This window comes from Suricata suricatta, chromosome 1 (genome assembly GCF_006229205.1).
Source record: "Suricata suricatta isolate VVHF042 chromosome 1, meerkat_22Aug2017_6uvM2_HiC, whole genome shotgun sequence".
NCBI lineage: Eukaryota > Metazoa > Chordata > Mammalia > Carnivora > Herpestidae > Suricata > Suricata suricatta.
In genome coordinates, this window is record NC_043700.1 from 32,756,498 (window position 1) to 32,771,155 (window position 14,658).

The 14,658-nt window shown below is 53.6% G+C and overlaps 1 protein-coding gene across 3 annotated transcripts in view; it reads left to right on the forward strand.

Moving 5' to 3' along the window:
* ADGRA2 (adhesion G protein-coupled receptor A2) overlaps positions 1-14,658 on the forward strand; it is a 34,882-nt gene that overhangs the window by 9,463 nt on the left and 10,761 nt on the right. For 2 of the 3 annotated variants that reach the window (XM_029936096.1, XM_029936113.1), the window contains exons 2-6: positions 3,280-3,351; positions 13,456-13,527; positions 13,785-13,856; positions 14,009-14,080; positions 14,363-14,526. In XM_029936096.1, the coding sequence (XP_029791956.1) occupies positions 3,280-3,351; positions 13,456-13,527; positions 13,785-13,856; positions 14,009-14,080; positions 14,363-14,526 (452 nt within the window). The remainder of the gene's footprint in view (positions 1-3,279; positions 3,352-13,455; positions 13,528-13,784; positions 13,857-14,008; positions 14,081-14,362; positions 14,527-14,658) is intronic. The other variant, XM_029936104.1, reaches the window with a different exon arrangement.

Consider the following 14,658-nt stretch of genomic DNA (forward strand, 5'->3'; position numbering starts at 1 on the left):
TTCTCTCTCTCACACACACACACACTCTCTCTCTCTGTCTCACACACACACACACACACTCTCTGTCTCTCTCTCTCACACACACACACTCTCTCTCTTTCTCTCTCTCACGCACACACTCTCTCTCTCACACACACACACACACTCTCTGTCTCTGTCTCTCTCTCTGTTTCTCTCTCTCTCTCACACACACACACACACACACTCTTTCTCTCTCTCACACACACACTCTCTCTTTGTCTCTGTATCTCTCACACACACACACACACACTCTCCCTCTCTCTCTCTCTCTCTCTCACACACACACACACACACACACACACACTCTGTCTCTGTCTCTCACACACACACTCTCTCTCTGTCTCTGTCTCTCTCTCTCACACACACACACACTCACTCACTCACACAATTTCCGCAGTATCTCCCAAGCAGCCCAGACTTGGTCCTGGGAGGTGCTGGCCACAAGGGAACTAGATAAGGGTTAAGCCACATGTGATTCCTAAGCACCTGTGAGGCGGCTGGTCTGAACTGAGCTATGCTGGAGCCATACAAGACTCCCAGATTCCAAAGTCTTAGTACCAAAAAAAGGAAAAAGGAAAACATCACATTAAAAATTTCATATATCGATCACATGTCAGAATGCTAACATTTTAATACATTGAGTTAAATAAAATATATTATTAGAATTAATGTGTAAACGTAAAAGAATGTGGTTACCAGAACACTTGAAATTACGTATGCGGCTCACATTGTACTTCTGTTGACCGGCTCCGGGTTAAAGAATTTGGGGTATGCAAAAGGTGTTCAAGGGTTAAAGGCTGAAGAGTCAAAAGAATGTGGGGTGCACCCCAACGCCACCTCTAGACCTGTCTGGACAGGATTCTCAAATTAGGATCCCAGGTTTTAATCTTAGGGGTTTGGAAGTTGGAGGATTATTTTTTTAATTTTCTGTTCAATGATATTTAAACAAAATTCTTTTGCAGATAATTTTGAGATAATTATTAGAAGGTATTTGCATAGTGTAAGATATTCATTTCTAAAGTCAGTATTTCTCAAACCAGAATCCTCAGACATACTCTCAGGAAATAAGAGATTTTGTCCTCTCTCAAGTTTGAGAAATAATGTTCTCAGGCTTCCCCCTTCGTGAACGGGCTTGTGATAATTCAGCAGGCTTGTTCTTCTCTCCTTCCATACCCTCTCCCTTCCCTGTACCTTCAGCCTTAGCATCTCCTTCCCCACAAACCCAAGGAGGGGGCACTCCCTCGGGGAGACCCTGTGGGTTGCGGGGAGAGGTTGAAACCCATGCCCTTTCTCCACTATTCTTCCTGACACTTCTAAAAACCCTGAGGGGTCCTCTCTCACCTTCTCTGACATTTAATGCAACCTCCAAACCTCAAACTCTGAGCAGAGAAGGGAATGAACAAGAGATAAGGTGACGTGGGTTTTGGCTTAAAAGTCACACCATCAAGAGCTCGTCACCACTGAGGGAGCCCCCGAAGCCCCACCAGGGCCTGAATGAAACCATTAGAGGCCCTAAGAACTGACAAGATTATTTATGATTTATAACCACCGTGTGTAAAGTGATTTAAAAGCATCCTAATCAATCAGGGACTCCTGGGTGGCTCCGTCGGTTAATCGTCTGACTCTTGGTTTCAGCTCTGGTCATGATCTCTTGGTTTGAGTGTTCAGACCCTGCATCACGCTCTGTGCTGACAGTGCGGACCCTGCTTGGGATTCTCTCTCTCTCTCTGCTTCTCCCCTGCTCACTCTCTCAAAATAAATAAATAAACTTTTTTAAAAAGTCTTAAAATCACCCTAATCCATAAAATGAGAATAAAGGGGTCAATGTGAGTTCTAATTGTTCATAAAATGACAACTGTGATGTACTTTTTGAAATGCCAAGGATGTGTGTGTGTGTGTGTGTGTGTGTGTGTGTGTGCCTTTGGAAACCCAACATCCCCTCCCCCTGCAACCCCTTCACACAGGCACTATTCAGGCCCTGCTAGGAAGGGTCAGTATTGGAGGGACAGTTAGGTGGGAACCAGAAGGGTGGGAGGGGCCTATCTGAAGAGCAGGGAAGGGAGGGAGCCCCCTTCCACTCCAGACTCCATCCTGGCCCTTGTCTGTTCTCCACGAGCCTCTTGAAGGTGGCGTAGCTGGAATGTCCGCTGTTTGGGGCCATCTCACCACCTGTCTTGGTATATTCACCTACCCACTTCCAGAAAGCTTAGGGGCAGAACTCTTGACACCTGCTAGCATCTCTGGTCCCTACCCCCGCCTCCCCAAGACCTCCTTTACTGTCCATCCCAGAAGCCGCCCACTTGAGAGAAGATTCCAGACCTGCACTTCTGGCCTTCCCATGTCCACCAATAACAGCAAAGAAGTGAAACCCTTTGTTTCAGCCCAGAGCAGGCAAGAGTTTGGGCTGAGAGGCTCATTAAAGTGTTTTAACAAGCAATTAACTCAAAGGATGAGCCCTTTGGCTGGTCTGGAACTTCCTCCTTCCAGGAAGGGAGTCTGGCAGAGAAAGGCTAAGTGGGTGGGCAGAGTGGGTTTAGTCAGTAGCTTGGGGCCACTGTCTTCCCCGTCTAAATACAAATAAATAAACAGAACTCAGAGTGGGCAGAGGCAAAGGCCAAGGCCCAGGGCTCCATCAATTCTCTGTGGAAGCCGTGGACAGGCTTTAGGGAGGCGAGGGTACTTGGTCCCTCTGAACCGGGGGTCTAGGAGGGCTGGGAACAGTCTCTTCTGTGAGGTCCTTGGCTCACAGAGTGCTCCCCCAGGATGGGCAGCTCCTCCCACCTGCTTCCATACCTGCTAGACCTCCTGTCCCACCTGCCAGAGCCCTAACCCAATTCAGACCATCCCCCACGACTCTCCTCTACATATTGGGCCGGAGAGCCCTGGAGGGCGGGAGGAGGGCACTGTGGCTCAGGCCTGTGGTTCCAGGTGTAAAGGGGCCATGGCAACTTGACAGCAGCTCCTCCCACTTGTATTCAGAGCCCAAAGTCAGATCCAGGCCATGGGGTGTGGGGGAGACCCAGGGCAGGTGAAATGTCTGATTTGGGGCTCAGTGGGCTAACCAGCCTGCCTGTACCATTCACGGGCTCCTCCTGTCACCTGGAGCAGGGTGCGGGGCTACTGCCCCTCACAACTTCAGGGGCACCATTTATACAGAGAGCAACCCGGTTGTGCCGGGGAGACCACATCACCTCCCCAGCCACACTTCCTAGCTTGTAACAGCACGTTCTCCTGTCTGTGTTCTCCCTGTTCCTTCAGGCTCTTGAGCAACAACAAGATTACTGGGCTCCGGAATGGATCCTTCCTGGGACTGGCCCTGCTGGAGAAGCTGTAAGCGTTGGGGCAGAGCGGGGCGGAGGTGGGGTGTGATGGTCATGGGCAAGAAGTCCATCCAGGTCCGGGCAGGATGAGGAGCACTGGGTGCTGAGGGACTTCTCAACCCTAGAACCTGCTGGCTAAGCAGGGTCCAGAGTCAGACCCACGGGACTTGACCACCAGGTGAAGGGTATGGAGAGAGACCAGCAACTTCAACCAGTGACGACAGCAGAGAGAAGCAGCCTCGCTGGTTTAGGCAAGGATGGGGCTAAGGGAAGTTCATTAACGCTCTTTAATGAGCAATTAGCTGTGAGGGCTGAGCCCCTTAGCTGGCCAGATGCCATCTCCCCCCTCCAGCTGGGGGCCCAGCATAAAGGGCTGAGGGGGATTTAGTGTGACGGGGGCCTCTTTCCTTGTCTCCCCCCAAACAAATCAACAGACAAAGCCCCAAGAGGCTAGCGCCCTGGGCGGAGGGTGGAGAAAGTGGATCACATCCAGAAGCCCCCACCCGCACTGCCCTGGTTTGGAGCTGCGTACTGCCCTACAGGCCCAGGCAGGCTGGCCTTGGACTCAGGACTGCAAGGACCTTGCTGACCAGAAAGAATTTTTTCCCAGAGGTGGGGACCTGACTCAGTCAAGGGCAAGCCACTTAACCTGCCAAGTGAGGGGATTAGACCAGCCCCTCTCTCAATTCCCCGTTCAGCTGACCTGCTCCAGGAACCAGAGCCCATATGACAGCTTTAGGTCCTGCCTCTTCCACAGGAGACCTGGGCCTCCATCCCTCCTGGAGCCCTATCCTTGCTTCTTTCTACCTCTCTCTTACCTCTGTGCCCAGCCTGCTGGGCATCCCCAAATCCTTCAACAGGGCCCCTGCCCTCTAGTACCATTTTACCCAACAGGCTTGAATCAGTGTGAGGGAAGATACAGAAGAGTCAGGTGGAAGCCTGCTCACAGAGAGCCAGAAATTACAGTCTAGTGGAGGCCACAGCACTGCCACGTGTGTTAGAATTGAGCAGGTCGGGGTTTCCGTAACGCCCAAAATAGGAACTTCACTGATCAGTGAGGGCTGGAAAATTCAAGGACAGTTGGGATGCAATATCTACATGATGTGGAGTTTTGATCCTTAGCCATGACCACGATCTTATGAGATCATCTCTGTCACAACCCACTTCACAGGAGAAGGGAAAACCTCTCCTCTGAAGTCCCCTGGGCCGTAAGGAAAGCCCCGAGGCCCGGTGGGTTAGTGGGGGTGGAGGGGGCAAACCGTGTTTGGGGTGGAAAGGCAGAGTACGTTCTCGCCGATCTGGGGCGTGCTGGGGTTGGACGGGGTCTCAGGATGTTGACCGTGGTGCATGCCCACAGCTCTGTGACCAGGTCCCTCTCCCATGTGCTCTGCAGCTCACAGGGTGGTCCAGACAAGGAGAAAGGGCTGCCACCAAGCTGCTATTAAAAAGTCTCCTTGGGTACCGACAAGTAGGGAAAGCTTTTATCTCCCACACGCAATTAAGCCTGCAGGAACTTGGATTCCTGCACTCAGCCCAGGCTTGGTCTTAGAGGGCTGAGGGGCAGGAAACCGCACGCTCCTTCCCGGGATCTTTGGGAGGATGACGAGCTGCAGCTGCCTCCCGCCCTTTGCCCTGCCCCACCAGAGCTGACCCCCGCCCAGAGCTGGTCTCCCTTCTTAGCGCGAGTGAGCAAGAGCTGCCCTGAGCCTCCCGTGGCCCCACTGACATCTTCCTGTCTTTATCCTCTCACTTTATCAAAGACCCACTCATCTCCCCGATTCTCATCCTTTGGCCTCATGAAGGTAAACGTTCTAATAACAACAACAAAAGGCCGGTCCTTTCCTTCCGAATCCTCCGAGCACCGTGGATTCAGGTCACTGCGCGGCAGGTGCTTTCAAACCATGGGAAGCCATTAGAGAAAAATGAGACAGTAGTCAAAGAACAATGACTAAGTGCCACATCATGTGGCGTGGCAGGCGCGCGGGGCAGGAGGCAGATGGGAATTCAGAATCCTGAGTGTGAGCCCTGCTTGGATGTTAGGAATCATCCAAGGTCTTCATTCTAGAGCCCTGTTCATGCTCCAAGCTCTGTTCTAGGCATTGGGAGTGAGCCTAGAACAGTAAACCAAGTGCCCACCCTCATGGAACTTGCCCCTCAACTGATGGGACCCAGAAAATAGCAAATAAATGTATAAATACATCAGGAGCTGATAAGTACTACAAAGAAACACAAAGCAGGGTGAAGGGGGTAGAAGGCAGTGGTGGAGAGGGAGGCTGCCATTTTATGTAATGAGGTCAAGGAGGGCCTCACTGATGAGGTGACTGAGCCCAAGACCTGAGGAAGGGAAGAATCTGGAGGAGAAGGTCCTATGTCCACAGTATGCCTGGTGGTCTGAGGAACAGAAGAAGGACATGTTCGGGCACCTAAGTGGCTCAGTCAGCTGAGTGCCTGACTTCAGCTCAGGTCATGATTTCACGGTTTGGAGTTTGAGCCCCACATTGGGCTCTCTGCTGTCAGCACCTAGCTGGCTTCAAATCCTCTGTCTCTTGCATGCTTTCTCTCTCTCTGCCCACCTCTGTCTCTTTCTCTTTAGACATGTTAATGGGAAGGACGTGTTAATGGGACATGTTAATGGGAAGTAGTAGGAAATGAAGTCAGAGCGATGCAGGGGTGGGAGCCAGTTCTGGAACCTCAGTCTCATCTGTAATAAAAGGGGGGACAGGGTGATTTGTAAGGTACAGTATGGATTTTAAATTCTGTGATCCTTGGATGTCTGTGTGTGTGTGTGATACCCACCGGTGCTTCTTGAGAAGGAGAAAAATCAAGGGCCCAGTGATGCAGCCAGGCTTTCCAGAAGAGGGAAGGCATCTGGGAAGTAGAGTGTCCTGTGTTCAGTAGGTGCTCATGCTTCTCAAGGATAGAAAGGCAGTGCAAGGGCCAGAGAAGCCCAGGATCTCCAGCCTGGCTGATCACTGCATAGGTCAGGTTCTCCAGAGAGATAGAACCAATAGGAGGGGTGTGTGTGTGTGTGTGTGTGTGTGTGTGTGTGTGTGTGTGTAAATAAATTATTTTATTTAATTCTTTATGAAGAGATTTAATTTAAGGAAATGGTTCGTGTGATTGTGGTAGGTAAGCAAATCCAAAATCTGTAGGGTAGGCCAGCAGGCTGGAAAGTGAGGCAGGAGTTGATGCTTTAGTCTGGGGACAGAATTTCTTCTCCAGGAAACCTGTTTTTGCTACTCTTGAGCCCTTCAACTGATTGGATAAGGCCCACCCATATTGCCAAAGGTAATCTCCTTTAAAGTCAACTGATCTGTAGAGATTAGCCACATCTACAAAATACCATCACAGCAACACCTCCATTCATGCTTGATTAATGTACAAGGCACTATAGCCTGGCCTTGTGGACACACGAAACTTAGTCATCAAAAACCACTGTCCCACTATCCCAGGGATGGGGAGAGATCCTTACCCCACTTCCAGAGATGCCAATTCATCAGGTTGGAAGGGGCCTGGGAATTTTTTACAAGGTATGCAGATGATTCTCATGCTCATCCGAGGTTGGGAACCAGGGGACCAGATGACCCCTAGACTGTGGGCCTATTCATCACAAATGAGATGCCGTGGCCTGGCGTGCAGTTGGCGCCAGGAAACACTGATCTCTCTGTGCTGTCAAGCTCAGACGTCCAGGCTTGGGCAGCTGAGTCCATGGCAGCCTAACCCCACAGCCTGTGAGCAGCAAGTCCCGTGGGAGGGCTGGGGCCTGGCCTAATAACTGAAATGGTAGGTCTGGGCTGCAGAAAATGCCTTTATTGCCTCCTTGTGCTGAGCGCCCCTCTGGCCTTTGAAACTTGGTCAAGTATAAGCGTATGGGGGGAGCAGATCGGCCTGGTGAACGCATGGCAGAACCTTGAGGCTGGGAGAGGTACAGAGAGGGCGCCAAGTTGGAATGTGCCTGAAATGATCTCAGAGAAGGCCAGGTGCCCCAGAGAGGCCGGGGTGAGAGTGGGGATGGGGGACACCCTCTGTGGGGCTCTATCAGCCAAGCAGGATGGCCAAGGAACCCTGGAACAGGGTCCAGCAGAGCAGTTCAGGGCCAGCCCAAGGAGTGTACAGAGCCATCCAGATGAGTGTGAGACTCTGTCTCTGAGCCCTGCCCTCTGTATCCCAAACGGCATGGACAAGCCTGTCTGTTGCCCAGAGGAAGGACTTCTGGGGTGGAGATGGAGCACGCCATTAAGGGCATAGAACTCCACTGTGGAGTAGGAGAGGTCTGGGATCGGATCCTGCCTCTACCATTTACTTTTTGGGTGCCTGTCCAAGCCTTGGGCTTCTTCCCTGGAAAAGGGGGCAATGTGGGACTCCTAGACAGGTTGTTGTGGGGACAGCGAGGGCTTTCAGTAAATGGCCGACCTGTCCCTTCTCAGAAGAGCATGAAATTGCAAGATGTTATATCGGCAGCCCCTTGTTGCATGGGATTTGCCCAGAGCTCCTCAGCCTTGGGTGGACAGTCCTGTAGCTGAAACCACGCTCACGGAAGGCGTGTTCCTCTGGTCTGGCGCATCTCCACCCACATCCCCCACCACACGCATTCAACAGGGACCAGGCCACCAGAAGACCTTCCAGGGCTCCAAGGGTGCCACGGTCACAGAGAGAAGCCCCCCCAAACGGGGACCAAGTGGGCCACAGGGCAGACAGCCCCCAGAAGAGGGCAAGGGAGAGAGTGTGGGCATGCAGATGAGCCAGTGGCTCAGTGTGGACACAAGCCCGCAGAGGCCTGTGCATGCCTGGAGGAGAGGGCCCGGTAAGGGGAGCCTGGTCAGCCCCAGGATGATTTGTCATTGCCTAATGAGATTAATGAGCCCCGGGGGCTGGTATGCAGCGGTGCTGGGGCACTCATTAGAAGCAGATGCTCATGGGAACGATGGCAAGGGAGATGGGGAGGGTGGGAGATCTGGGGGTGGAGCGCTGCTCACCCGCCAGGTGGTTTCCATTAATCTGTGGGCGGGGCCAAGAGCGAGGCCGCCTGGCCCCGCCTTCCTCGCCTTCCCATACCCACTCACACTGGGGAAGAAAGCAGAAGAGAGGCGGTGGACCTGGGAGGCTTATGGGTTCAGGGACAGCCCTCTTGCTTGCTGTTGGAGCCAATGCCTGGCATAGTGTACATACTCAGTAAATACCTGTTGGATGATATCAGAGACAAGAGGAGCCTCTGGCAGGGCGGCGGGGGGGTAGGACCATCTAGGTTTTCTCCAGCCAGATCCTCTCTCTGCTCTCCCCTAGACAACCCCCATACCTGCGGGGGAGGGAGGTGGGGGAGCGGCCAGCCCCCACCTTCCAGTGAACCCTGAAAGTCTTGGAGAGCCCAGGGAAAGCTGTTCTGCGGCCTCCGAACCTATAATTTGCTTTCTAAACCCACAGGCAGGGAGGTCTGTGGGGGCCAGAAGGAGCCAACTTGGTGCCGCCCCACCCTGTCTAAACGCAGTACACGCTCACACGCACACATGCACGCTCTGTCGCGCAAACTGGCGCTTTAACAGCTTTAGTGAGATGTAATTAACATACCGTGAAGTCCACCCACCGAAAGTGTGCGATCCGATGGTTTGTAGCATGTCGACACAGTCATGCAAGTCACCACGACCTCATTTTAGAGCATTTTCATCATCTCCAAAAGCAACCTTGGATTAGCAGTCACTCCCCATTCCTCCTCCTATTTCCCAGCCCGAAGCAACCACTAATCTGCCCTCTGCCTCTATAGACTGGCCTATCCTGGACATTCCATATCAGTGGAATCATGTAATATGTCATCTATGTAAAGCTGGCTTCTTCCACTCAGCCTAACGGTTTCAAGGTTTATCCGTATTATAGCATATGTTGGAAGTTCATGCCTTTTTAGGACCTAATAATATTCTGTTGTGTGAATGTAGCATGAATCCATTATCATTATCATTGTCCATTATCAGTGGACACTTGGGATGTTCCCACTTGGGGGCTTCTTACGAATGCTGCTGCTGTGACCATTTGTGTTCAAGTTTTTGTGAACTTCTCTTGGATATGTACCCAGGCTCTGAGACTTTTCTGCCAAACTGGTTTTCACAGTGGCTGTACCATTTTACACAGCCACCAATAACATATAAGGGTTCCAGGCTTTTCACACCCACATCCACACTTGCAGTTGCCTGTTTTCTGTATTATAGCCATCTCAGTGCATGTGAGGTGAGATCTCATTGTGGGTTGTTTTTTTTTTTTCAGAGACAGAGAGAAACAGAGTGTTAGCAGGGGAGGAGCAGAGAGAGAGGGACACAGAATCCAAAGCGGGCTCCAGGATCTGAGCTATCAGCACAGAGCCTGATGTGGGGCTTGAACTCACAAACTGTGAGATCATGACCTGAGCCAAAGTTGGACACTTAACTGACTGAGCCACCCAGGAGCCCCTCATCATGGTTTTTCTTTGCATTTCCCTAATGACTAATGGTGCTGACTGTCTTCCCATGCATTATTTGGCCATTTGTACCTCCTCCTTGGAGAAATGTCTATGCAAATCCTTTGCCGATTTTTTCCTGCAGGTTTGTCTTTTTATTATTGAGTTGGAAGAGTCCTTTATATATTCTAGATAGAAGGCTCTTATCAGATATATTTTCTCTCATTTATATATTTATATATTCTAGATAGATGGTCCTTAGCAGATACATATTTTATCTCATTCCCTGGGTTGTCGTTCAACCAGCCACTTTCTTGATAATGTCCTTTAGAGAGCAAAAGTTTTAAATTTTTATTAAGTTGACTTGATTAATCTGCTTTTTTATTGCCTGTGCTCATGCACTCATGCTTACACACTCAACTTCCTGAGCTCCAGCTTTCCCAAGAAGGGTATAGGGTATGATTTGCTTTCAAGAATCCCCTCAGGGCACCTGGGTGGCTCAGTTGGTAAAGCGGCCAGCTTCAGCTCAGGTCATGATCTCACAGTTCATGGGTTCGAGCCCCAAGTCGGGCTCTGTGCTGACAGCTAGCTCAGAGCCTGGAGGCTGCTTCGGATTCTGTATCTCCCTGTCTCTCTGACCCTCCCCTGCTCATGCTGTCTCTCTCTGTCTTTCAGAAATAAATAAAAAAACATTAAAAAAAAAAAAAGAATCCCCTCACCCTCCACCCTCCAACACCTAACTTCTGCCATAGGGTCCTTCTCCAAATTGCCATAGGTACAGGGAGAAGGGTTTGCCTAGAGTCAAGGTGGCCTGCTCTGAGCTGGGCGAGGGGCGGTGGGGAGGGGAGGCTCCGTCCATACACCACAACTCCCCAGCCTCCAAGACCTGGCTCTGTGGAAGCAAGGAGACTGAGCGATTCCGCATCACAGAGACAACCGTTCATCCTCATAACCTCCGCTAAGAAACAAAGGGATCAGATTTAGACCATCCCGAGCAGGGGGTTGTACCCTGGGTCCCACAAGTCCTGGGAAGTTGTGCACACCATGTTGGGTGTGGTGCAGTTTTCTGAAGCAGGAGTCAATAGCGATCATCAGATTTTCAAAATGATGTGCTAAAGCAAGAAGCACCAACCTATAGGAATCTTGGTGGTCAAAAAACAAACAAACAAGGTCTACGATAGCATTTCTTCCTGCTACTAGGGAGGGTACAGCCCCAGAGCTAAGTCCCCTGCCTTAGGGGCCAGGACACCATCAGGCTGTCAGAGCTCAGCCCAGTGAATGGCCCTCTGCCTGTGCTCCTCAGGAGAAGACTCAGGACTGGCCCACCTGGGCACTAGAAAGGCTGCCTTGATCACCCCTAAAGGCACTCTGAGGGTGTGAGGCAGGGGGGAAGCTCCCCTCTCAGGGGGCCCTCCCTGGCTTGGTTCTGGGCTACAGGAAACCCAGGGCAGGAAGGGGCTGGGGCCTGAGTGGCCGCCTTGCTCCCATCTGCAGAGCATCAGTGGGGCAGGAGGGGTGGGGGTTTGCAAGGGGGGCCGGGGAGGAAATGAGAATAAACACAGTGAGCGGAGAGGGAAGGGGCGGGGGGCTGCGGCCTCAGCCCCTTGGCAGCCCATGAAGGGAAGTGACACAATGAGGAATGTGTTTCCCTCTGCCCGTCCCCCGCGTGGGGGTGGGAGGCAGAGCCCTGAGAATGGCCAGACCCCAATAGGGGCCAGGGGGCACATGCTGGAACAGTGCTGGAGGGGGTGCTGTGAGAGGGAGGAGCCAAAAGGGGGGTGCTGGGCAGGAAGGGCAGCCCAGGGCAGGTGGGGCACCTTTCCTGCCCATCTCCAGTCTCCATGCTGCGTGAGCATCTAGGGTCTACGTGCTTGAGCAGTCATGTGCCTGGGTATGGAAGCCATCCCTTCTCAAGGAAGCTGGCCCCTGCTGCTGGCTTTCCCTTCTTTCTCAAGGGACTCAGGGTTATGGAGGCCAAGTCCTTGGTATGAGAGGGAGCTGAGGTATGAGGACGGGACTAAGCAGGGTGTTTCATTTCTCTCTCTCTCTCTCTCTCTCTCTCTCTCTCTCTCTCTCTCTCTGGGTGTTTTTGTCCCCAGCTGGGACAGTCTGTGCGAAAACAGGCCCCCTGGTGAGATGGCACCTCCCCATCCCGGACACCCATTTCCTCTCCCACAGCTGGGAGTGACTCATTAACCCCCTCATGCCCATAATCCACAGACGTCCCTGAGACTTTGGCAGGCAGAGCCAGGTGCACCCTGTGTCAGTCTGGGCTGGAGGGTGGTGGGGCCTTGGAAAGCAGGCTGGCCCCAGATGTCTCTGTCAATCTCCACCTTCTTGCAGGAAGGTTGGTTACTCCAGGAGTCCCCCACCCTTGCCCTCTGCCTCATAATCTCCCAGGTGTTTGGGGTGAGGGTGGGGGGACAGAGAGCACTGTGGGATGAAGGGAGCAAACCAGGAGGCTGCAGCCCCCAGCCCATGGTCCCAAGAGGGGCAGTCTGGCTGAGCAGGGAGGTTTCCTGGTACATTGTTCCGTGAGGCTGCGCACCTGCTGGTTGGGCTCCAGAATGACTCAGGTGGTCCTTGAGTAGGTGGGTAGTGTCCAGTTGGTGGTCTAGGCACAAGGCTGTACCCAGGAAGCAGAGGATGGGGGTGTAGCTGGTGGGCCAGTGCTCACCTTGGTCCTCAGTGGTCCCCGAGAGCTGTCAGTCTGCCAGGCTTTGAGCTGGGACCAGGTAGGCACTGGTGGGTCCCCTGTGGGCAGGAACTGCCCCTTCAGCTCTACCCTGGGGGAGGTGATAAATGGGAGGGAGGTTTGGAGTGTGGCTGTGTGGTTGAGCTTGAGCAACCAGACAGTGGGACAAACAATTCACTCCTCTGGGTGGGTGGCCCTTGGCCCCCATGGAGCACTGGGGAAGCCCGGGCGGGCACCGCCTTCTTCTCTCTGGACCTGCTCGGTCTCAGCCCAGAGATGGTGTTTCCCTTGCCACTTTCACTCAGCAGTCTGGGCTCCTAGGAGACCCTGGGAGGTCCCTTCACCCCCCTCAGTCTTGCCGCCCTCACCTGAAGCATGAGGGATCACCACGGGGGTAATAGTTGTGCCCTGGAATCAGAGACCCAGGTCAGCATCCATGTGGTTGGTCATCAGCCACTTGATCCATTTCCGCACCTGTCAGATGGAGAGATCAACATGGACAGAACAGCGATGAAAGTACCTCCCCGACGCCACACTCCAGAAGATCTTACCTTTGGTTGCAATTTACAAAAGACTTTCACATCCATTTTCCAGTGGTCCTGATAGCAGCACCTGTGGGATAGTGGGCAGCTCAGATTGGAGCCACACGGAGCGAGGGCTCTCGGCTCCCAGTCCAGTGCTAGCTCCCCTCCTGTTTTCCACCGTGTGCTGCTTCCTTGGCCCAGGTGCCCCCATCTCCGCTTGGCTTCTGTATTCTTTCTGATGCCTTTCTGACCAGCACCCCTTGATGGTAGCTGGGGTGGGCCAAGGAGACCTGTCTGAGGGGTGGGGCCTTTAATCCAACCTCCCAGCCGGCACTGAGGAGATTTAGACAGAAATCCAGTTCACTTTTGGTAAAAGTGAAGCTGCCCCGCCCCCCCCCCCCCCCCCCCCCCCGCCCCGGGGAGCACGCGGGCCCAGACTGGGAGAGGTACAGTACTCCCACTTGCCTCCCACAGAGACCTGAGGAACAATGTCATCAGCACGGTGCATCCCGGGGCCTTCCTGGGCCTGGGAGAGCTGAAGCGCTTGTAAGTGGCATGTTCTGCTCCCCCAGCCCTGGAGCCAGTCCCCTGGGTCCCTTCTAGTCTCCCCATTCACAGTGCCCCTCTCCCCAACACGCTGTATTGCTGGGGCACTTCGGTGCTGATGGGGGAGACACTTCAAGCCCATCTCCTTCTTCATCCCACTCCCCACGCAAGCCCCAGCCTCACGCGCATGTCCCCCCACAAGTGGCTCTATGTGCTGCCACGCGGCCAGCTTGCTGAGGTTGTGTGTGTTTCTCTAGAGATCTCTCCAACAACCGGATCGGCTGTCTCACCTCTGAGACCTTCCAAGGCCTCCCCAGGCTTCTCCGACTGTGAGTGAGGGGCAGTGAGGGGGGCAGAGGGTTTGGGAGGAGGGAAGGTGGCCCCAGACCCTCAGAGACCCCTGCATTCCCTTCACCCACTCCTCCCTCCTCTGGCTCAGGGAGACCCTGAGATCCGGGCTCCCTGTTCCCTGCCCCTGCAGAAACATATCTGGAAACATCTTCTCCAGTCTGCAACCTGGGGTCTTTGATGAGTTGCCAGCCCTTAAGGTTGTGTGAGTATCTATTTCCAGCCCAAGGACTCAGACTCCTGCCTCCTTTCTTTGCCCAGGAAGGACACACACAGTATCATGACCACCGTGGCCAGCCTTATGCGTAGGCAAGACAGGCCATGGCTGAAAGCACCATATCTGCCTTCCCACCATCGCCAGGCTGGGGGTGGCAACTGCATGCCCAAGTGTGCCCTTCCCAGCCTCAGTCTCTCCTGGGGCTCCAGCCCCAGCCCCTGAGCCACGCTCCCTCTGCTCTACTCTGTGGCCCCTCCCCCCATTCTGCAGGGATCTCGGCACTGAGTACCTGACTTGTGACTGCCACCTGCGCTGGCTGGTGTCCTGGGCCAGGAATCGCTCCCTGCAGCTGTCCGAGCACACCCTGTGTGCCTACCCCAGTGCCCTCCACGCCCAGGCCCTGGGCGGCCTCCAGGAGGCCCAGCTGCGCTGCGGTGAGCATACCCTCACCCTGCACCCTCGGCGCAGGCGGGCTCCTGAAGGGCCCTGCCAGCTCCAGGCTCCCTCTGCCTCACGTTCTCCAGGGCATCCTCTCCCTCCGATCTCACTGGGGGTTCCTAAACTTG